The sequence below is a fragment of the Rhinolophus sinicus genome, chromosome 2 (genome assembly GCF_057876585.1).
Source record: "Rhinolophus sinicus isolate RSI-liver-muscle chromosome 2, RSI-T2T, whole genome shotgun sequence".
Classification (NCBI taxonomy): domain Eukaryota; kingdom Metazoa; phylum Chordata; class Mammalia; order Chiroptera; family Rhinolophidae; genus Rhinolophus; species Rhinolophus sinicus.
The window spans coordinates 105,546,724-105,569,601 of NC_142502.1; the positions used below are offsets into that span (position 1 = coordinate 105,546,724).

At 52.4% G+C, this 22,878-nt stretch overlaps 2 protein-coding genes across 2 annotated transcripts; one reads left to right on the forward strand and one right to left on the reverse strand.

The window, feature by feature from the left end:
- Positions 1–673: 673 nt before the first annotated feature.
- On the reverse strand, positions 674–7,359 carry LOC109450908 (gametogenetin-binding protein 1-like). The gene is made up of 7 exons (XM_088795828.1): positions 7,310–7,359; positions 4,457–4,578; positions 3,934–4,028; positions 3,555–3,702; positions 2,497–2,636; positions 1,114–1,260; positions 674–833 (listed from the first exon to the last, which is right to left on the reverse strand). Exons 1-7 carry the CDS (start codon positions 7,357–7,359, stop codon positions 783–785), a joined length of 753 nt encoding a protein of 250 aa, XP_088651954.1. The 3' UTR covers positions 674–782.
- On the forward strand, positions 6,628–13,236 carry BAK1 (BCL2 antagonist/killer 1). Its single transcript, XM_019738841.3, has 6 exons — positions 6,628–6,876; positions 8,918–9,018; positions 9,958–10,093; positions 10,404–10,547; positions 11,646–11,826; positions 11,944–13,236. Exons 2-6 carry the CDS (start codon positions 8,949–8,951, stop codon positions 12,046–12,048), a joined length of 636 nt encoding a protein of 211 aa, XP_019594400.1. The 5' UTR covers positions 6,628–6,876; positions 8,918–8,948; the 3' UTR covers positions 12,049–13,236.
- The last annotated feature ends 9,642 nt before the right edge of the window (positions 13,237–22,878 follow it).

Here is a 22,878-nt window from a genome sequence, read left to right on the forward strand (position 1 = left end):
CCCTCAGCTCAAGCCCACCCTTGCTCTTGGGATTAGGTAGAGTTGGGTTTTCTAGATGTCTGGCCTACCCTCTGCCCAGGATCCCCAGAGGTGCCAGGCACTGAGCATGGCAGAGTGGGCTGTGACCAGGGGCAGCAGGATGGGGCCCTCCTGCATCAACCCCAGGGACCCCTCGTTTGCCCCCCAGCCCAGCCCGAGGCAGGTCCCACGGTCTCAGGGGCTGCTTTCCTGGCTTTGTCCTTGTGCTAGCTGGGCAGGAACTTCCTGCTGGAGAATTCCCGGATCCTCCCTGTGAGGCCGCAAGCCTGGCCTGGGGACTTAGGCGGGAGGGAAGTCAGGGAAGCTCCTGACAACAAGGGCAGGTCTTGTGGCAGCAGAGGCTCCTGGGTTCTTCCCGCCCCCAGGTCAGGTGCAGCAGACCTCCTGTCCTCTAGCTCAGATGCCCCGCTGGGGCCCACGGTCCTGCAACCCCATGGGCACGGACTGGGGACTAGACTGAGACCCCAAATAAACTGAGCTTGTTCCAAGTTGAGGACGAGGGGCGGGTCCACAGCCTGCCAGCCAAGGAGGCCAAAGTTAAATTGGGCTTTATTAATGACGTCACAGGCCTGAGTCTGATGGGGGGACAGCCTGTTGGGCAGGCCCACCCTGCAGACACATGGACACCATTTATCCCAAGACCCCCTGGCCCCAGGAGCTCCTTGGATGTTCCCTTAGAAGAGGGGGGCTGCATCCCTGTGCAGGTTCCAGGGATCGGGGGCAGGGCAGACTCAGCAGCAGCTTCACTCTGGAGGCCAGTTTCCCATCTCATCCATCTCCTCCAGGAGCAGGTGCTGGGGGGGAAAAGTGGGTGAAGGAAGATGCCTGGGCATCTGTGGGCTCTCCCCTTCTGGCTCTGCACCCCCAGAACCTCCCCATTTACTCCCCAGAGACAAGCACCCTGAGGCCCCCTTTTCTAGACCCACCCTACATCCTGCAGCTGACCCAGGTCCACCAACCCTGAGCCACCTCCCTCCCACAAAATGGAGGGACCCTTCTCCCTCCAATCCAACTTGGGGGTTCCTTGGAAGCCCTAGGAGTCAGGCACCCCAGCCAACCACACCCCTCTGTCACCTCTGTCCTGGACACCACACCAAGGGGGCTTTGCACTCTTCCCTCCAGCCTAGGGTGTCGCTTCAGTTGCCTCAGCACCCCTCCCCCAGGTCCCCAGCATTCCCCAAAGAGTGGGGGGCGGCTTCCTTCCCCCTCAGCTTGGTGTCCCTGAGGGCAGATAAGGAGAGAGTGGGGTGGTGATGAAGACAGGACCCCTGAAACTCCCACAGGAGGAAGATCTTTTTGAGGCAGCTGTGCCCCCAAAGTGAAGACTGAGCTGGGCCCCCACATGCCACCATCCAGAAACTCCTTAGGCCCCTCCAATGTTGCTCAGGCCACCCCATGACTGTGACCTCTGGGCCAGGGGCAGGCCAGCTCGGGGGTGGCTCTGGAGGTTAGGGGAGGGTAGAAGGAGAGAAGGGTGAGTGAGTAACAGATCCCTGTAGGGTGAAAAGGCAGAGCATGGGGCCCTGCCAGGGCTGACAGGCTGTGTGGCTTAGAAGGACAGGGGCGCGTGGGCTCAGGGCAATAAGAAGGCCTCCCCTCGGTGCCTGGCAGGCCTGTATTCCTGATCCTTAATACTGGAGAGCCCTGTGCAGGGACAGCATCCAGCCTGTATCTCCTCTGACCCTGCCAACAGTCCCCTTTCACAGGCTAAGGAACCAAGGCTGTAGTCAAAGTCACAGAACAAGCTGACACTAGAACAGGGACTTGGACTAAAGACTCTGGTCTCCAAACCTTGTGCTCTTTCCTTTTGTAAATCACACAGACCGACAGGGGCACCTGTCCACTGAATGAAAGAATGAGCTGATGAACGAAGGGAAACTAACTCAGGAAGGATACCCACACGTTTCAACAACACATCCATCCACGTGCACTCAGAGAAGCTGGGACAGGCCTAATGTTTTAAGGCTGGTGTCAAGGAGGGTGGGCAGTGGGTGGTCCTTGGTGTGACCCAGCAGGGGAACTGCCTCACACCTATGTTTGTGGGAGTAGGCTTGGGTGTGAATGGGAGAGAAAATAGAAAAAGAGCAACATTATGTGAGTTACAGATGAACTGGAAAGCCTTAAAGCCACCTAGACAAATCTCCTCCTTGTATGGATGAGGAAATTGAGGCCCAGAGAGGGGAAGGGACTTGCCCAAGGCCACACAGCAAGTGAATGGCAAAGTCAAGCCTTAAAAATGGACATTTGGACTCTGAGTCAAGTGAGAGACAGAGAGAGACTGATGGAGAATTGTGTGTGTGCAGGGGGTCACGGTCCTATTCTCAGAAATACCACCAAGGAAAGATTCTGCCTTCCCTACCCAGGCAGTGGGGTAGGCGCTGGAGCCAGGACCTGGGCCTATGGAGATGGGAGGCCTCCAGCCCCATTTTGCAAGTATCCTCAGGCAGGGTGGCATACCTGGCCATCCAAAATGCCCGCCTCCTCCAAGGTGATCTCTGGTTGGGTCAGTAGCTCCCTGTCCTCGTGAATGCCCATCTTCCAGAGGCGGGACTCCCGCTGTACGACCAGAAGCTTCTTTAACTCTGACTCCATGAAACCTGACAGCCAGAGAGATGGGCAAAGGACAGGCAGGAGTGGGGTGGAGCAACCTGTTGGAGGTCAAAGGAAGAGGCGGCGGCTCCCTCTCCCACCTCCTCCCAGCCCTGTGGTCACCCCAGCCACAGTGCTTTCTTCACCCATTACCTGGAGCCAGCCAGATGCCACCTCCCCACCGCCATGCCTTCCTCAAGAAACTCACTCTCCATGGGCTCCCTCCTGCAAGCATGACTGTGTCTCATCACCTCTTGGGGAGAGCATGCAAGGGGCAGATATCTGCCCCCCATCCAGCCACCAACTCATGAGCATGGATCTGGAACCATCCAAACTGCCTCAGTTCAAGTCCCAGCTCTGCCACTTACTAGCTGCGTGATTTTGGACAAGTTACTTAACCTCTCTGTGCCTAGTTTCCTCACTGAAGTGGAGACTGTAATAGGACCTACCTCGGAGTCCTAGGGCATTATTTCGTGAAAAGGTCTTAGAAGAGGATCTGGCCCATAGAAATGACTATGTAAATGTCTACGATTCTTTCATATTATCACCAGCCCCCACTCTTTCCTTATCTGCCCTCAGGACACCCTTTGGGGCACTGTCACAACAGTGGATATGTGATAGGAAAACCAGGGATGGAGGTGGCCACCAAAAGAGAATTCCAGGCTGCGAAAGGGTGGGACTCGAGGAGCCACAGCCCCCACAGTCACAACCCCCACCTTCCTGCCTCCCAAACCTTGACAGAGGAGGACCTCCAGCCCAGCCACCCCCGCCCTCCGCCCCGCACTGGCCCCCACCTCGGGTGGTCATCTTAGGTCCTCTGGTACCACCTGGTGGTAAAAACTGGTATCGTACCTATGAGCCACTAGACAAAGTGTGATTTCCTCCTCCGGGCAGGTTGGGAGGGTAGGTGGGGGCAGCGCACTTACCCACTGTATCTGTCGATCTAAAAGTCTTATGGATTGACGACTGGAGTGTGGCACTGCCTGGGACACAGAGCTTGAATGAGCTGTTCTCTTCCTCCATTTCTTCTTCCTCACTTTCCTCCTCATGGAGTAAGGCTTCCTTGAGAGGAAGCTGAGGGTGTGCCAGGTCACTGAGCAGGTGAGGAGGACCCCAAGCCTGCAGTCCCAGCCCCACCCCACGTAAAACAGAAAGCAGGAGGGAACAGCCTCCAAAAGGTTAGGAAAGGGGACTGCTCGCCCTTGGCCCACGCCACATATCCTGGGGCCCAGCCAGAAGTGGGGAGGGGCCCCACCCAGGCCTCCCTGGCCCCTCCCCCAACTACTGCAGCTTGGCCCCACAGACCTTGGCCATGGTCGATTTCTGAAGCTGCTTGTACAAGGTGAGGAGGCGGTTCCAGGGAGTTGCCCCCACCGTCGAAGAGGCCAGCCTGAGGTCTCCTGTGATGGGACAATGTCACTGACATTCTAATAGCAATGGGAGGTGACCCAGGCCCAGCAGGGCAGGGACAACTGGAAGGTTGAGCTGTGGGTGACGTTTCCTGGTTTTCTTTAGCAAACACCTACTATGTGCCAGACACAGTTCTAGGCACTTTATAAAGGACATCTCATTTAATCCTTGCAACTACCTCTGAGATAGGTACTATTACATTCCCATTTTATAGATGAGGAAACTGTGAAACAGAAAGGCTGAACAATGTGCCACCACACACAGCTCAACACAGTGGAGATGGGATTCAAACCCAGGGAACCTGCCTCCAGCATTCCCTTAGGCTGCGTCCTTCCAGGTCCCACAGCCCTGCAGAGTCCTAGAGGAGGAGGATCTGTTTATGGCCCCGCCCCACACCTGTGGCCCCTCCCACACTCACCATCCCTGTCCAGCAGACACTCCTCCTCCTCCCAGTTGAAGGCTTCCGGGCTGACCTCCAGTGGCCCCATGGAGCTCTGCAGGCATCCTTTCTCCAGCTCCAGAGCTTGGGCAAAGTGGTCCCTGATCCCAAAGCATAGTCAGGTGGTAGTGGCAGGTGGGGCCCAGAGATGTGGCAAAGGCCCCACACCTTCACACACCCCCAAGCCTCTTCCACAGGCCCTGCTCAGAGCCCCTCCATGCTCCTGCTCCCAACAGCTCCTTGCTGGGTCCTCTGGGGCTTCATCATGGAGGTGGGGGGTAGCTGAGAGATGGTCTCCCTTCCTCACAGGGGGGGGGAGGGGGTCAGGTCCAAATGGCAGTGGGAACCAGGAGGGAGAAAGTGGGGAGGGAAGGCAGGGTGGAGTGGGGCCGAGAAAGGAGCTGGGAAGCAATGGGAGCCCGCTCACCCTGGCACACTTCCTTCCCAGTCCCCAGCCTGTCTCCCTTTCCTTTAGGTGCCTCCAGCCGCAACTCCTAACTTGTGGGAGAAACCTCATCTCTCCCTCTTCCCCACATACTCACACCCCACCTCCAGACTTCTCCTCGCCCTTGGTATGTCCATCCTTCCCCATCCAGGTACCTGGTCCAGAGCTCCACCCATCCAGGGACTCGCATTCTGGCATCTCCCCCATTTGGGTCCTCCCATCTCAGGCCCAAATCCTTCCCGTCTTACATCCAGGCCTTGTCCCAGTACTTCCATCCCAGACCCCTTCCCATCACCCACAGCCCAGTCCTTCACCTGTCTGAGGTCCCTGTATCCCCAGAGGCCTTCCTTGCTGCCTCCTTCTCCTCCTCTTCTCTCTCTTTCTCAGATACCTCCTGGCTGCTTCTGGGCACAAATGACTTCATCTCTACACCCTGGGCCACGACCTTCAGGACCTCCACGGGGGTGGGGATCTGGGCCCCCATGTCCCCCATCCCCAGCCCTGAGGGATCGTTTGATGGCAGGGCCACAGAGAGGGTGTTGGGTCCCGTGGCGGGTGGCCTGGGCTCCTTCCTCCCCACCCCCTCCTGGTGGTCCATCATCAGGGGGACTGCATCCTGCTCTTGCGAGGGGCACGCCTGATCTCCCAGCAGAGCCTTGTCAGAGCTCTTTGGGCTGCCCTTGCTCCCCACCAGGCTACGAAAAAAGCGGAACATGGAGGAGCGGCCCAAAATTCGGTATCGAGGGGTTGGAGCTGGGCTCTCCATCCTGAGAGGGACCCTGACTCACAGGGAGGACCTGTAGCAGCCACCCCAGGACCAACTGCTTAAGAACAGGAGGAGTTTTCAAATGAAAACCTACAGTTGGAAACTTCCAGGAGTTCTAGAAGGCAAAGGTCAGGCAGGTGGGGGGTGGTTATGGGGGCGGGGCATGGTGGGGGGATTAGTTGGGGGCAGAGAGGGCAGGGGGTTGATGAGGCAGAGGAAGGAGGCTTGGGGAGCCAGTCTGGGGGCTGGCTGGTGAGGCTCCAGGAAGCAGGGGGTTGGAGGGTGGACAGTGGACCTGGACCCTGAGCATGATGCAGGCAGGGCTCTCGAGGACCTGGCTTGTTCCTGCCTGTGGCTGCTTCTGTCATTGAGAACCATTGACGATGGCCGGCTGGTATCTGTGGCCCTTTTCTCTCTCCTCTGAATACTCAGCTTGCATGTGCCCATGTGGGGAGCAGACCTCACCACATTTTCATGTTTACCTGACTATCACCTTCAGGATTTCTACCTCCAGAGACCACTAGGTGCCTAGTACACGTCTTAGTTGTACGTTGTATCTCAATTTAGTATTATTATTCCCCACTGCACCTAGAGACTTGATTCTAAACCCAGCTTGCTGAGCTTGGGAAGAATTCCTTAAAACAGCTGAGCCTCAGCTGCTTTTGTTCATCAGTAAAATGGGTTTGGCTGACGGCACCTACTTCCAAGGGCTGTTGAGACGATTCAATGAGACGATGGCTACTAACGTTCATGGCACACAGTGCTGCTTAAGAAACGTCACCATCCTGACTTGTTTATTGGTATTGATTGACGGGAGGGGGGAAAGATCAAGGATCCAGAGTGGGAAAAGCAGCAGGGGAGGAGCCACTGCACTGCGCGGCCGAGGCTGTGGGTGGGGGCTCTGAGCCCAGGCTGCCAGAGGTACATCCGCATCCGGCTGCCGCCGAGCAACTTCCTCTAGAGGGAGCTGATTGGAGCCGGGAGCCGCCGGCCGGCAGCTCTATGATCACCGGAGCCTCTCAGTCCCCAGGGCTGCCTTGGGACGAGCAGAGGCTGCATCCAGATTCCAGGAATTCACTGACACCCGTTCCTGGAAGCAGGCCTGGGCAGCTTCGCCTGGGAGCAGCCGCTAGCCCCTCAGGATCTCCAGTCTCCTCCCATCCTAGGCCTAGGCTAGGGTCCGGACAGGTAAGCCGGGGCTGAGGGAAGGTGGAGGAGGGTCCTGTCCATCCTCCCCACCCTGGGCAACCCCAGGCCTAGGGTGGGGCAGGGAGCCCACTGGAGCCGGGTGGGAGGAGGAGCCTTGCCCGGGCAGCTTCACCAACCCCTGACGGGGGCCTGATTCAGCCAGGGCTCCCTCTGGCTGCCCCTTAGACAGCTTCCCCTCAAGCCCAGGCCCTGAGTGCCTGAGAATCGGGTGCCAAATAACCAGGTCTGCTAGCAGTCTGGGGGACGGGAGTGGAGGTCAGAGCCAAGGTCAAGAGCAGGGGGAGAACCCAGACGGCGCTTCCTGCTGCCCCAGGAGCCCTGGACTCCATCTGCAGCCCGGCCAGGCATTTTCTTTGGGGAACTTTCTGGGCCCAGCAGCCCCAGTAGGTAGGGTGTAGGGGACTCCCCTTACCAGGAAGTCAGGCCACTTGGATGGGGGCAGGGGTAGGCCCGGGTTGGCATAGACCTCTGGTCCGGGGACTGTTCTGAGACTCCACCTCCTCCCCAGAAGTGAGCCCTGGGGTCGTGGGAAAGGGAGGTGCAGGTTCAGTCAGCATCCTCTGGCCGTTGTCCTGGGGTGCCCAGATTGGGGGACCAGGGGAGAGGCACAGGTATCTTGTTCCTGAAAGAGCTGCCGGGATGGGGGTGTGCCAGGCAAAGGTCTATCTTGACGAGCACCCAAGTGTGGCAGAGGGAGGCTCTGCCTTCTCCCTGTTCCCGCCCTGAGAGTGGAGGGGTGGAGAGCTGAGTACACTGGTGGTCCAGCCCTCCCCCACCCCTTCTCCATCCTTGGGGACTTTCAAAAATGGCCTCAGGTCTGAGAGGGAGGGGGTGAGGAAGGGTACACAGGCCTTCCCAGGGAGGAGGGGCTGTTCTGCCTAGCCCAGGGTGGGGGCTGTCCCCTCCCCAGGAATGGGGGGGAAGGGCACTCCCGCTGGTGATGGAAGCAGCAGGGGGGTAGGGGGAAATAAAAGGGGTGCAAATTGAAAGTGAAACAGCTCATGTCCCGGAAATACTCCCTGTGTCAAGGGTTCCCGGAGAACATTGGGGCTATAGCCAGGGCTAGGCAAGGAGGAAAATTGGGGCTGGGGACAGGAGAGCAAGTGGGGGTATCTGTGTGAGGCAGGCTGGGGTGCTGTGAAAAGGCTCTGACTCTTGAGGGCTCCTCAGCTCACTGCAAGGCAGGAATGGGAAGGCACGGGCCACACGTAACCAGGAAAAGTTGCCCTGGAAAGCATACCCTCTGAGATCCAGAAACCAGAAGATAAATCTTAAGTGAGTGTTGAGTATATGGACTCATGGAAGTTCAGATAACCAACCTGACTCCCTGACTAGCTATGTGGCCTTGGCCAGTAACCTCTTTGTGCCTCATTTTTCCCACCTGTGAAATGGGTATAATGATGCTTATCTTGCTGAGCTAATGTGCATTTTCCACACCCCCTGGGGGTGCTCATACATGGTTGGAGTATACGATAGGCACTCAGGAAATATTTGTGGCTAATAGGCCTGAGGTGGAAAACAGGTGTGCTTTGACCAGCCAAGGGGAAGTGGGACCTTCGAGGACGACCTTCATGGGTCATTGGCTGGGAAGGTGGCAAGCTTGCGGTAAGCATGTGCTGGGCTGGGTGCAGAGGGCCCATGAGCAGTGGAAAGAACCCCCAGCCTATGAAACTAGCCTCACTTCCCAGGAGTGAAGTGAACTGTGACCTGAGACTCACTAGGGCAGTGCTATAGCCACCCCTCCTGGGGCCCTGGATGCCAGGGTGCTGATGCCTGGCTGGGAATCTTGGCTGCCTTGGTTTTCTCATCCCCAGGCTGCCCTGAAGTTGCCAGTGAAATGCTCAATAAGTTAGGACTCCACAGCAGACTCCACAGATCCAAGGTGGTGAAATAAGAATGGCTGGAGCTAGGACTGTGGGGTCTTTTGGGGAGTGGGGGGCCCCCTCACTCCTGTGTAGGAAGCTCTCATCAGTGGCCCCTGCTTGTCCTCATCTCTGCTTTTTTAAACCCACCCCCACAGGCTAACACTGCCCTCCACTGGGACCTGAAAAATGGCATCTGGGCAAGGACCAGGCCCTCCCAGGCAGGGGTGTGAAGAGCCTGCCCCTTCCTCCACTTCGGGTAAGGGTCTTTCTCTCCCCTCAGCTATCCCATAACCACCAGGGCTGTCTGTGAGGATGGAGAGAACAGAAGTGGACAGGGCCAGGCAGGACTTAGGGGCAGGCTCTCTTGCCTCAGTTTACTCACCTTGGATAAAGGAGAAAATATCTTCCCATCCAATGCAGGTGGCCCATTGGGCTCAGAAGCTAAAGTGAAGTCAAGGTTAACCCTGGGAGTGGGGAGGAGTGTGGGCCTGGGAGGTACAGAGGCTGGGAGATGCTAGGGAGTAAGCGTGAGCTGGGCTCAGGGCCATCCCAGGGCAGAGGGGTGGGATGGGGTTAGAAGGAAAGAAGAGTGGGGCGTGGCTGACCTATTCCTGCAGTAGGAGAAATAAGGAAGTAAGTTGGCTTATCACAGAGTCACGGCTGCTCAACAGGGAAAACTTTATGACTTTGGGGAGGAAGTGAGATGGCTGCACTTCTTCCCTCTTCTAAGGGGAGCATCAGGGAAGCCTGCTGCTCACAGCCCACTGCAGGCTGTTCCCTGGACTTTGGGTTCCATCCTAGGCCTGTCACTATTTCCCTTCGTGGCTTTTGTGGTCCCACATTCCCTAAGCTGTGAGAGCTGGGTCCCTTGTACAAGCTAAAACAAACTCAGGGACCCAATGTCTGGAATTATATCCCGGCTCCACTGCTCATTCCAGCTGTATGACCACCCTGTGCCTCAGTACCGCATCTGTAAAGTGGGGGTCACCTACTTCAAGGCTGTTGTGAGAATTAAATGGGAAGTGCCAGAAGACCACCTGGCACAGAGTGAGCACTAGGTGTCAGGTAAGGGCTGGAGTAGGGGCCCTGCTGCCAGGGGTGAGGACAGCTATGGCCTTGAGGAAGAGCAAGCACCCCCAGAGCACGGGCTACCAGGTCCAGCTCTTCCTCCCTGACTCCTGGCTTTGATCCTCAGAGGAGCAGGTAGCCCAGGACACAGAGGAAGTTTTCCGCAGCTACGTGTTTTACCGCCATCAGCAGGAGCAGGAGGCTGAAGGGGCGGTTCTACCCGCCGACCCGGAAATAGCTGCCTTGTCCCTAGAACCTGCCAGGTAAGCAGCAGCCCCCTGGGCCCACAGGGACGTCTTCAGGGAGGCAGAGGCTCGGAGTTGCCTTCAGGTCCTGGGAGCTGGGCGATCTGGGGGGGTCTTGTCCTCTCATTGTTGACCCTCTCTCCCCTTGGGCTCCCAACCCCATGTGGGACCCTGTCCCTGGGCCCAGCCCTTGTGTCTCAGAACACAGTCAGGACCTCCGAGGAGGGGTGCCAAGGCCAGGGGCATCTCAGACAGAGCCCCTTCATCGTGAGCCCAGACCCCAGCCCTGACTGCCATGTCTCTCACCTGCTGCCTCCTGTTCCTCCAGCACCATGGCGCAGGTGGGACAGAGGCTCGCCATCATCGGGGATGACATCAACCAGCGCTATGACGAGGAGTTCCAGACCATGTTACAGCACCTGCAGCCCACAGTAGAGAATGCCTATCAGTATTTCACCAAGATCGCCTCCAGGTAGCCCCGGCCCTGCCTCTCTGCTGTGCTGTCATCACCACACTGTGCCCTGCCCAGGGGATGGGACACACAAGCTTCTCTGCCAGTGTCAGGACACGCTCGCTGTCTCCATGTCTGCTGTTAATTTACATGTTGCCTGGGGCCCCTGTCTTTCTCTCTCTGGGTCCCAGACCCCACATCTCTGGTGCATGAGCTTACACCTCTCGTGCGTTCTGGCACTGAGGACTTGAGCGTTTAGGTTAGGACTGCAGACGGGCGGGGTGGGGATGTCCCCAGAGCCCCCCCAGCCCAGCTAGGACACAGCTGTCCTTCCAATTTGGAACCACATTTCACACCAAAGATGGTAAGGTTGCTACCCCCTACCAGGTCCTGGAAATGGCGTCCAGATGCTGTGATCACATCAAGAGGAAATCTGGTGTGGTGGTTAGAGACCAAATGCCTGGGTCACATCTCAGCTTTGCCTCTTACTAATTTGCGAAACTTTCTAGCCATCTGTCTCCTCGACCACAAAATAGGAAAAATCTGCTTAGAACAGAGTTTACATTTACAAGGTGTTAGCTGTTGTAACCATCTAGGTCAGGGAGGTCAGTCTCAGCAGATTTGAAACGGGGTGAAGGCAGGAGTAGGCAATAGATTCAGAATATTAGTACTCAGAGCTGGAATGTCCTGTCTGTGTCCTTAGAGGTCACCCCCCATCTCGCTGTGATTCCAGGACTTATCCTAACTTCCTCTTTGTCCTTTTCTCTCTGCTGCCCCTCGGGCTGCCAGGCCAGCAGAAATGCCCACAGGTAATCTCCCTGCTGCCTCCGTCCGCTCGTTCTGCCCTGCGCCCTCTCTGTGCCCTTTGCGCCCGCAGCCCTGGGGCAACACAGCAGCAGCAGCAACCCGCTTCCATGCCCTCTGAGCTTTCTCCTTTCACAGAGATGCAGGCTCTTCCCAAATAGAGGCCAGGCTGGGGCAGCCTCTGCCACCTTGATTCACAGCTAAGCCATTTTGCTTTCGAGTTGGGAGGGGTGGGGGACACGGGCTGGGCGAGGGGAAGCAGGCTGAGGGCCTCCTGGGGGGCTTCCAGTGAGGGTATCCGTGCTCTACCCGCAGCCTGTTTGAGAGCGGCATCAACTGGGGCCGAGTGGTGGCTCTGCTGGGCTTTGGCTACCGCCTGGCCCTACACGTGTACCAGCGCGGCCTGACTGGCTTCCTGGGCCAGGTGACCCACTTCGTGGTTGACTTCATGCTGCATCACTGCATCGCCCGGTGGATCGCACAGAGAGGTGGCTGGGTGAGTGCCAGCACTAGCACCGCTCCCTGCTGCCGGGCCGCCCCTCCCAGCCCCACCCAGTCCCTGGGTGCCCGCATACACTGCCAGCCCTTCTGTGACCGCTGTCTCTCCTGGCAGGTGGCAGCCCTGGACTTGGGCAACGGCCCCATCCGGAACGTGCTGATAGTTTTGGCTGTGGTTCTATTGGGCCAGTATGTGATACGAAGATTCTTCAAGTCATGACCCCTGGAGGGACCCTTTGGGGTCCCAGCTGAGACCCCAGCCTGGACTTTAGCCAAGCTTTCTCCCTTCGCTCCCGCCCCTCAGGGGTTCCCCCCACCCCACCAAGAGTACAGAAGCTTTAGCAAGTGGGCACTCCAGCTTTGAAGGGCCCCTGCCTAGGGGTCAGTCAGGATACAGGGGTGCCCCAACATTTCATGGTGCTAATGGGCCCCATCTCGGGGCTCAGCTCTGTCTGCTGGGTGTTGGGAAGGTTGATAACTTGGGAGCAAGAGGCTTGGAGTGGCTTCTCCCCAAGAAGTTTTTAACCGTTTTAGCTTTTTAATAATACCCTTAGGAGGACCTCCCCACCCCCATTCCCACCACTCTGCCCAAAGCCAGGATATCTAGTATGTGGGGATTAGTAAGCCCCCACTGAATCCTGTTCTGGAAGTTTAGAATTTGAGAGCTGGGCCTGGAGCCCAGTTGTGGCCCTTCCTAAGCTTCATGTCCCCCAGGAACAGGACTGGCTGGGGGTGGGGGACAAGGACCTGCTCAGCTGTCCCCTGCACCTATTTCCCCCACCCTATATTGCCTTGGCTGTTGGACTCTCAGGGATTCTGGGCCTGGGGTGTGGGGTGAGGGTACAGGCCAGAGCTGTCTGAATTTCTCCATCAGGTTCTCCAAACCTGCCTCCTGACATCCTCGATTCTCTCCCCGCACCCATTACCACTTGCTCCCAACCCATTCATTCCTAGTAGTGCAGGCTGCCTGCCCCCATCACTCCATATAAGGCAGGCAGAGGCCCTGGGTGAGTGGAGAGCAGAGGCGCCCTCCTGGTGCACACCAGGGTTTAAGAGTGCGGTTCTTGTCAGGGAAACAGAGTAGGGAGCTCATCTTGAGGTTTGTGAGAGAGAAGGGCTGTGAACCACTAGGAACCTCAGGGTTGGGATCCTCCCACATGGCCTGGGCACAGTGTAATCTGGGGGTATGGATGGGGGAACTGTGAATACTTGAACCTACCCCCCCACCCTCTACACTCCTCACCTGCCCAAGCCCCTCCTTTGGGTGGGGGTGGGACAGCCTTGTCTGACTTGCACAGCCTAGGGATTTGGGGAGAGAAGTTAAGCCAAATGCGGGGAGGGGATGCAGATGGAGCCCACTGGCCACCCCCACCCTCTGAGTGTGTCTGAAAATAAACTGTCATCCCCATGTCTTGCTTGATAATTTTTGTTATCTACCCCTTTTTCCATCAGGATTGATTGGGGGAACCTGGGCTTTCCTGGCGTTCACCTGGTTTATTACTGAATAAGGCCTCATCTTGGGCCTCCAGAGCCCTGCAGAGGGCTGGGTGTGATTCTCTAAAAGGCCTTGGCCGCTCCCCACCTCTCTCTAGCCCTTTTTCCAAGCACTTCCCTCATCTCTGAGTTCTGGGCAAGTTTCCCATCCCCTGAGGAAGCTGAGGGATCCCAAACTGCTGGGTTCTGGCTTGCAGAGGGGGTAGAGCAGCTGCACATGTCTGGGGGCGCCCATAGGCAACCTGAGGCCTAGTGTGAATTCTCCCTTTCTGGGGCCACCACCACACTGGCCCAAAACCCTTCTCCCCTCTGCTGAGCTCCTGAGATGTGATGTCCCAGCTCCCTCTGCATGTCCCTCACAGCTAGCACATTGGGCTTTTCATTCTAGGACGTTTGTGCTGATCAGTGTCCCTCTGGGGACACAACCAGGGGTGATAAAAATAACAAGCACGGGGGCGTGTAAATGTTCCACAACCTACAAAGTGTTTCCAGTCCTGGGCACCCTGAGCTGACACCCTTCCAAAAGGTCCCATGCAAGTCCTAAAGGACTCGGGCTTTAACTCCTAAATTGCCAATCCCCTGCCCCTCCAACTTGGCCTTCAGAGTCCACACAGACGCAATCGCACAGGGGTGGCTCCAAAGCACCGCACAATCACCAAAATGAAAAGCTCATAGGCATTTATGGGACACTGTCCTGGGCTTCATGCTGAGAATTCATTGTCCATGCTCAACCAGTAGGTATTATAGCTGGTGCCCTGGGAGGGGGGCCTCAAACCCCCACTTCACAGATAAGAAAACTGAGGTGCCTGCTGTCATTAGGTAGGAAAGGGCTGAGAGCTGGCACTCGCCACCAGGATACTGGCTCGAGGTTTTACACGGAGGAGGGGTGGGAGCTGGGGCCGCCAAGGAGCACCGGCCCGCCAGGGGTTACGACGGGAGAGGGTGTCCGGTGTCCTCCGCCCCGCAGGCAGCGGCTGGGCCACCGCGTGTGGCCGGACGCAGGCGGGGTAACCGGGTCCAAGATGGCCGCCGCACCGAGCGCGCTAGTGTGTCCCCCCTCCCCGCCCAAGGCGGGGCCCCCGGGCGCGCCTCAGCCTCCCTTCGCGCGGGGTTTGGAGGACAGTGTGAGGTCTTCCTGGAAGAGCAGATGCTTCTATGGCAAGCAGAAAGGCGGGGGGACAGGGGCAGCGGCGGTGGCCTCTCTACCCCTGTAAGAAAGGAATTGGAACGCTGTCCTGAAAGGCACGGGGCGCCCCAAAAGGTCTTGGCCAGCGTGCAGCCCGGCCCCTTCACTTCCACCCTCTATTGTGCTGCCAGGACGACGTTTCCAAAACCGAAATCAGCGTTCTGGGGATGCTGAAACCAGCGCAGGAGAAGCTGGGAGGGACAGAACGAGGCTGTGGGGCATAAGGGAGCAGGTATTAAGGAAGTTAGGTTCTCAAACTGTCCTAAAATGTGTGGTTCTTCTGAAATTGTAGCTTCATTTCCACCAAAGAGGTCTAGATTCCTCAGTCTGTGGTGCCACTGCGATGGGGCAGGTCAGCGATGGGAAACGAGCATGTCCCGGTGTCACCTGCTTAGTTGTGCAGTGTCGGTATAAACACCTGCCCTACATTTCACCCGGCACCTCCCCGCCCCCACTCTGCACCACCTGCGAGTGTCTGCTGGTTGGCCTCCTCTGAAGAAAGTGTATTTTAGGTCACTGCGTGTCCATCCAAACCCTTTAGTTCGAGAAAATCCTATTTTGCCCAAATCACTCAGTAAATTATTTGAACAAGTGTTTATTACCTAACCATCTGAATAACATTAAAATAAATTAAAATTAATTCATTAGATAATTAAAGTAAATGAAACCACCATATTCTGCTCCAGTTGTACACACTTCAGATGTAAAGATCTCTGGTCAAAGACGTTTGTAAAATATAGATTTAGTTCGATCTAAGCAGAACAGATGTTCATAATCCTGTGTGTGTTGGGGGGACGTGGAGGGGGGCGCAGAGAGAAACAGACAATGGAGTTACCAGAGATTGCTGGAGTCAGGGACCAGAAAATCAGCAAAACCCAGTTTCTGAGGCATGTTCACCATGCTGGACGTGTTCAAAAGGTAAACATCAGACTGCTGGGATATAAAAGATGTGGGGGGGGGGAGAGGAGGCCCGTCTGCCCACCAAATAATAAGAGGACAAAAAGTAGTGATCTGGCCTATTGGGCACATGACTGGAAGCAGGTCCCCAGCAAATTGTGTGAATGATCCCATAGAGGGGCAGCCTCACAAGACCGAAATCAGGTGAAGGACCAACGAAGGCAGACTCTTGGCTTTTCTGAAAAAGCCCCTTAATAACCAAAGGGAGTAAAGCCACAGACTCTCCCTTCACCTAGAATGTGGGATTTGGCAATGGATGTGGGTAGGCACCAGTTGGATGCCTGTGAGGGTGTGTATGTGTGTGATATCTGGAGAGTAACATTTGAGTGGACATTGATTGTTGAACTCAACATGTAAATCAGTATACCTCTCAGCTCCACTCACCTCAATTCCTCCTGTGCAATGTCGGGATCGTTCCTGATGCCCAGCGCCTCAGCTTTTCCCAATACTGGCTAAGAACACATCACGAAGACAGTTCTTCAAAATTGTCTTCTCCGTTGCATCATGCAGTACCTATTTGGCAGAGTTCACGGCACAAACTTTTGTGATTGGCTGCATGGAAGCTGGGCTTACCAACTTTCTCATGTTTTGCCTGACTGACCCCTCTCTGACCTGACAGCTGACCCTACTGAGAGCAACTTGTCCCATTCATTTCCTGCAGATGTTTACACTGATTCAAGAGTGGTAACATTTTCTTGCTAAAGGAGGACCACACCAGGGAAAGGCAGGGTACATTTGGCATGTCCCGCATCTCTGAATTGTGGATGGGAATCAGAGTACAAGGGAGCTGCTGGGTTGGGCTTAGAGATGTGGTTCCTGTGTCTGCTGAAAAAGAATGAGGTTTCCAGGAACCTGAATAACACTGCTGCCAGGCCGTGTATGAGAAGGGATGTGTCCTGGCTAACAGCCAAGTGCTGTCCTGGTAAGGGGGTGGGGAAATGCCCCTGGCTGTGATGTGTAGTGTCATGGATAAGATTGTCTTCCCGTGACTTTGGACTTTCATTCTGCCTGAACATTGGGCTAACTAGGTGTCAAACCCCCCTTCTCTGGGTGACATAGGCCACACTCAAGCTCTGCTTACCTTGAGATTGGGGGCTATTCCCCCTCCCTGGCCAGCGGGGGACACAGTAATATTCACGGGTCTGAGGTGTCTGGTGTAGACATCCTCAGACAACTCCTGTAATGGGCTGTCGCCCTGAATCCAGACTGTGTGCTGCCAAGCCGCCTGGTGTTCCTTCTTTGACAAGGTTGCTTTCTCATGACAACCCACACAAGGCAGGGTGATGGCAGGAAGGCTCTTCTGCTGGAATGCACGCTCGAGAGCAAGCCCGACAGCAGGCCCGGCCACCGCTGCCCTGCTCACCTCCCTTGGGATGACAGGAGGGCCCTCTTAGTGACCTCTTGTTTTCTATTTCTCCAGTAAAGCTGTAAAGGAAAAACACACTCCTGTCTTCTGTGTACTCACAGCACTACGGTCACTTCTGACACTTCTGGCCCCCAAGTGTGGAGGAATTTTTCCCATACCAAACAATTCTATGACACGAGCAGGGTGTCCTACAATTTAACTCAATTCTGATACTGTCTACCTGCAGATAGAGTCAGATTCCACAGGTCAAAGGCTCAGTCCCACAAGACTGCGCCCTGCTGCTTCCGCCCAGCCATCAATTTCGAGTCCAGGCTGTCTGTCACCTGTGCTTCTGACCTATTGGCTAAATCAGAAGTTCTCACATCCCCCTCATCAGGTTTGATTAATTTGCAACATCTTGTTAAGAATAACAAAAGGCACTTTTTTCTATTTGGCTCTTATCACTTAAGAAACTCCAAGGGTTTTAGGAGCTCTGTACCAGAAACAAGGATGAAGACCAAATATGTATTTTTTATTATAAATTCCAGTATCAGAAAAGCCTACTCCCATGCTACATGATGCTGCAGAATTTGTCTTGAACTTGCCACACAGGGGCAGACTCAGAGGGTTTTGTCCAATGGGAGGGGTAACTTGAAGAGGGTGGAGAAGGGAAAGCTGGGGGCAAAGTTTCGGGCATAGTGTCTCAAAGGAACGTCTCTTCCTTGCTGCGCTGGGCCCTCCCCAAAACCACGCTTTGTGTCACTGTACCTCCCTCTGCTCACAGCTGCCCTGAGTCAGACACTGCTTCTGTACACTGTGTACCCTTCGGCTCCCCATTTCTGATTTCCCATCCCCGCTGCCGAGGCCCTGGGGCATATTCTCTATGTTCTGAATTTTGGTAATGGTCCTTCCTCAGGTCCTGTCCAGCTCAGATCATCCCCAGCACCCACCACCGCCAAACTGGCTTCACAAAACATTGTTGTCCTCATGTTGCATCCCCACTTAAAATCTACTCGATGTGTTACACTCACTTCCTCTTTGCTGGTCCCTAGAGGAGGCACTGGAGAGTCAAAGGCTCAGTCCTCGGGGAACTAACATTTTAATGGAGGAGGCATCAAGCAGTGATGATGACCCAGGTGAGAAGTGTCAGAGGAGGGCAGGGGCCAAGGGGTCCCACAGGAGATGCACCAAGCTTGGCCTGGGGGTGATCCAGGAAGGCTCCTCAAAGGAAGGGACAAAAGTTCATCATGTCAGACAGGCACTTGAGACCTCAATAGCTTTTTTGCCATTTTTCTTATTCCTAATAAATGGTGCTTGTACTACTGTGGTGTCTTTAGAGCTTCTCCCACTTCCTCCTGAAACCCCCATCCCACACCACATTTAACAGGATCTGCATCCTTTAACATCTGAAGGGCAGCAAAATATGTCACCCCAAAATATGCTACTTTGGTATATTTTGGGCTGTAGGCACTTGAAAAACAGCAGGTGCAGGGAGAAACTGTCTCTGAATTCCTCTTATCTACCTAAAGACATATCATGCAAAAGAAACTCTATTGTCCCAGATCCCTTCCAGGGAATTTCATCAACCAGGGAAGACTGACTCTTAATTAGAGGAGAGGAGACACCACACCCAAACTTTGTCACAAACTCTCATGCCTCCCATCTCTTTTAAGGTCATTTATCTTTCCTAAAAATCATGTACTCTCTCTTAAAAGGCCTATATAACCCCTCCCTTTTCCCTATTAAGATGATATTTAATCCTGAATTCTAAGCCATCTTGGGGAGTTACTCATTTTTCCCAGGGTCTTTCCTATATATGCATGAGGTATACATGTTAATAAACTTCTGTTTGTTTTTCTCTTGTTAATCCTTCTTTTGTTACAGGAGAGAGGGAAAATGATCTTTTCTTCCCTACACGTCCATTGCTAATTCCTTCTCTGCTAGGAAGTCTTCTGTTGACCACGCTGCCAACTCTGAGTCTCTTCCTCTCATCTCCAGTGCCCCTGAGGATCTAATCCACTCCTTTGGAGTTAATGGCCTTGTCCAGTCAGGAAGAACATTTTACTGTAAATTTTGGGACCTGGTGTAAGTATTTGGGACCTGGTCTGCAACTTCTTATAGGTGTGCTTCTTATAAGTATTAGTTTTTAGACTACTCTCTTTAAATATGAAACCAAATTAGATTTCATGCTTTCTTTCATTCATTCAACCATAAAGCCTCTATGAAGCCAAATCAAATGGAAGATCTTAGGAAGTAGCTCTAGTATTTGTTCTTGTTGTGTATGTGTGGATAAAGAAGAGGTTCTATGGAAAGTAACCTCCCAGGGTGACCTGATCATAAATTCCTAACTGGGCAGGTCGTGGTGGGTAGTCACACCCCAGGCATATAGTTTCTGTAGTAAAAGGTTTATCATTGCCTTAAGCCAGCCCTGTCCATTGTTCTCATGCATCTAGGTTAACTCACCTTTGAAATGCCTCCTTTTCAGACCCCTCTGAAGCATAACCACCCTCAACAGAGCACACAATCTTTGTTAACTATCCTGTAATCCAATCCCTGTCTTGCTTTCTCCCACCTCCATAAAATCTTCCTTACTTTTTCCCCTGAATTCCAAATGCATAAAAGAAGCTGCAAAGTGCCATTCTGTGGAGCATTTGAAATCTTGCTTCCAGGCAATTGTCATCAGTTTTGGCTCAAGTAAATTATAAAAATTTTCTACAGGTTTCGGCATTGCTTATGTCAACATACGTGATTTGAGGGTAGCAATTCTGAGTTGTACCTATTGTATTTTGTTTATCAGTACTGCTAATCAAATAATAGGCCCTCATTATAATCTTCAAAAATATTTTATTGTTAATAAAATATCTAGAACTTGTTGAGTTTTTACTATGTGCCTAGTTCTGTACTACATCTTTTACATATTTTATCTTGTTTAAGTTTCACAATTTTATGAAGTGTACCTACTTAGCAGATAAAGAAATTGAGGTGGGGTTAAATTACTCTTCTGGAGTATAAGTGATAAGCCAATATTTTAACTTAAATCTATTTTATTCTAGAGCCTGTGATTTTTCTGAAGTCTATTATTTTCATCACTCTGTTACTCTGTGTTCTTTTTATAATGGGAAAGATTTGTTGAGAAAAATAAAGAGAAAACCTGAAAATCACCATAAATCCATAATTCACTTTTCTCAATATTTTGTGTGGTTCTTTTCCAATCTTTTAAAAAATGTACATACATATTTAATAATCATGTATCAGTTAGGTACTACTGTGTAACAAAACTATCCCAAAACTTAGCTACTGAAAACAACAAACATTTATTTTTCTTCACAATCAATGTTTCAACTGAGAAATTCTGCTGATCCAGGCCAGGCTTGGCTGCTCTTGGCTGGGTTCACTCATATATTGACAATCAACTAAGGACTGGCTTGTCTAGGATAACTTCACCTAGGACAACTCATCTTCCCTCCATGTATCATTCACAACCCTCCAACAGGTTAACCAGGGTGTGTTTGGGTATGTTGTTCTTTTTTTAAAAAAATATTATTATCATTTATTCCCCATTTCCTGGTGAAGTCTGTGTTGGTTAGAAAGCTCTCTGCCACCATAAACAATGCTTCAATGAGCATCCTCGTTCATATTTCTTCCTAGGCTTGACCATAAATTTCTCTGGGGCATATACCTAGAAGTGATTGCTGAATTATGGAGTATATAAATAATTTTACAAAGAAATGCCACACAGCTCTCCAGGATGTCCAATTTTACACTCCCACTAGCAGTCTTGAGAGTTCTCATTCCCCAGATTCTCTCCGATACTTGGTGGTATCACTCTTTCATGGTTGCCAATCTGATGCATAGAAAATGACATCTTGTTTTGTTTTGTGTGTCTTTGATCACCAGTGAGGTTGAGCATCTCTTTTTATATTTGTAAGCCTCCTATAAATGCATATCCTTTGCCTAATTTTCTAAAAAGTTTCCTATCTTTTCCTTCTTGATTTGTGATAGTTTCTGGTATAGTCTAGAAAATAATTCTTTGTCAGTTTTAAAAGTTGCAAATATTTTCTTTTTTTCCCCACATGTCATATGTTTAATGAGAAACAATTAAAATGTTATGTAAACAGTCCAATAAATAAATTTTTACTATTTATGTTTCAGATCATATAATTTTTCTTCAAAATCTACATAGTCTTGTGACATTTCCAAACCTAGATCTTGATGTAGACTTGTGGAAAAGGTCTATAGGATTCAGATTCCAATTCAGCAGCAGCTTCTTTTAGTTCTCTAGTTATATGTTTTTGTCCAGCTCCTGCTGCATCTTGGTCAAGTAACAAGAGTGCTAAGTAAAGATCTGTTCTGCTGTTTCTTCATGAAAAGTTTGATACTGATCTCCACTAACCTCTCTTTAGTCTTGTTCAGTTTATTTCCCAGTGATGTTCTAACTTCTAATTCCTCCAGTGTTTCATATTTTTCCAATGCTATTTTATTAGAATCTTTTTGAAAAGTTTTCATTTTGGAGAATTCAGATTCCAGGTCTTTAATTCTGAATTCCATTTGACTTCTTATTGAAGCATTATTATTCTATCTTTTATCCCCCTTCTTCTGCCTCCCCTCTACCCCCCACTCCATTTCAAGCTATTGTTTCTCAGCCTAGTTGTATAGGACACAGCTCCCTGGCCCATGCTGGTATTATGAGCCTTGCACTCCCCGCAGCTGAGGCAGTTGGTTGGTGGTCATCGCTTGGCTGCTCACAGCAGCTCTCGCCAGCTGCCGGCCACTCACGCTGGCCACCGGCCACTCATGGTGGCACATGGTAGCCCAGGGCAGCACACAGCATCCTGTGGCAGCTCACACCAACCTCTGGCTGCTCATGGCAGCCCAACTCCAGGGAGAGCCGTTGTTCACAATCTTAGCTGTAGAGGGCATAGCTCTCTGGCCCATGTGGGAATTGAACCGGTGACCTTGGAGCTAGAAGCATGGCGCTTCAACCACCTGAGCCATTGGGCCGGCCCTTATTTTTCTATCTTAACTGCTCTAAGTTTTCTTGACCTGTTGCTTATGCCTGTAAAAATAGATTGACTTCTTTTAATTTTTCTACTATATCCTGACTTACCTTTCTTCAATCTCCTGGTTATACTGTTGTACTTCCCTGTATTCTACAATATCATATTTATTACCATATGACGTTTGAGATTTACTAATTCTTGTTTCAGCTTCTTTTTTTATTCTCTAGTGTTTCATATTTCTTTTGCATTCCTTCCATAGATAATAACTCCTCTTGGAGAAATTGATTTTTTTTTCATTTAGATGTAGACATTTTGAAGATGCAGTTTCCAGTTTTTCTGTAAGATCACCAATCTGCTGATGGTCTCACTTGCTCAAAGCTCCAGCACTGGGGCAGCAGCTCAAAAGGTGCCAGGGATATAAGGAGAGGAACTCAATTGTCTGGCCTCAGGGCGAGGGCTGGGGGGGGGCAGCTTTTTCTAAGACGGAAGTGCTGGCAGGAGCCATTGTTTCTTTCAAAAGTTGCAAATAAGGAGACATCCAAGATGCCAGAGTAGATGAACACTATGCTTACCCCCTGCCTGGGCTCCAGTGGGACTCAGGGGACGATGGAGGCATATGAGGGACAGACTGAGGTGTGTGGCTTTAGGACAAGGACTGGAGGGCAGCTGCCAGTTTCCCTGAATGGGGTTTTCCTCCCATGCAGCCCCCAGGTGGGTGCCATCTTTTCTGTCAGGGACATAATGGGTATGTTCTTGTTAAAGAAAAAAAACCACAGGCCCAAAATGGCATCACTCATGCTTAAAAGCCCATGGTATCAAACCTAGATTTAATAACTGATTGCAGTTTCAACCTCTCACAGAAACATAATCTTAATTAACCAGTTTGGAATTTTCTGGTCAAGCACCGGTAAGTAATCTGTCACCTAGACCCTCTTCATTCCCCATAGAAAGAAGAGGCAATCTATATGATAATAACTCTTCCCTTTCTCTTCCCCCAAAGAAAAGATGTCCAGGCCCAAAAATAATCTTTTCTTTCTTTCTTTCTTTCTTTCTTTCTTTCTTTCTTTC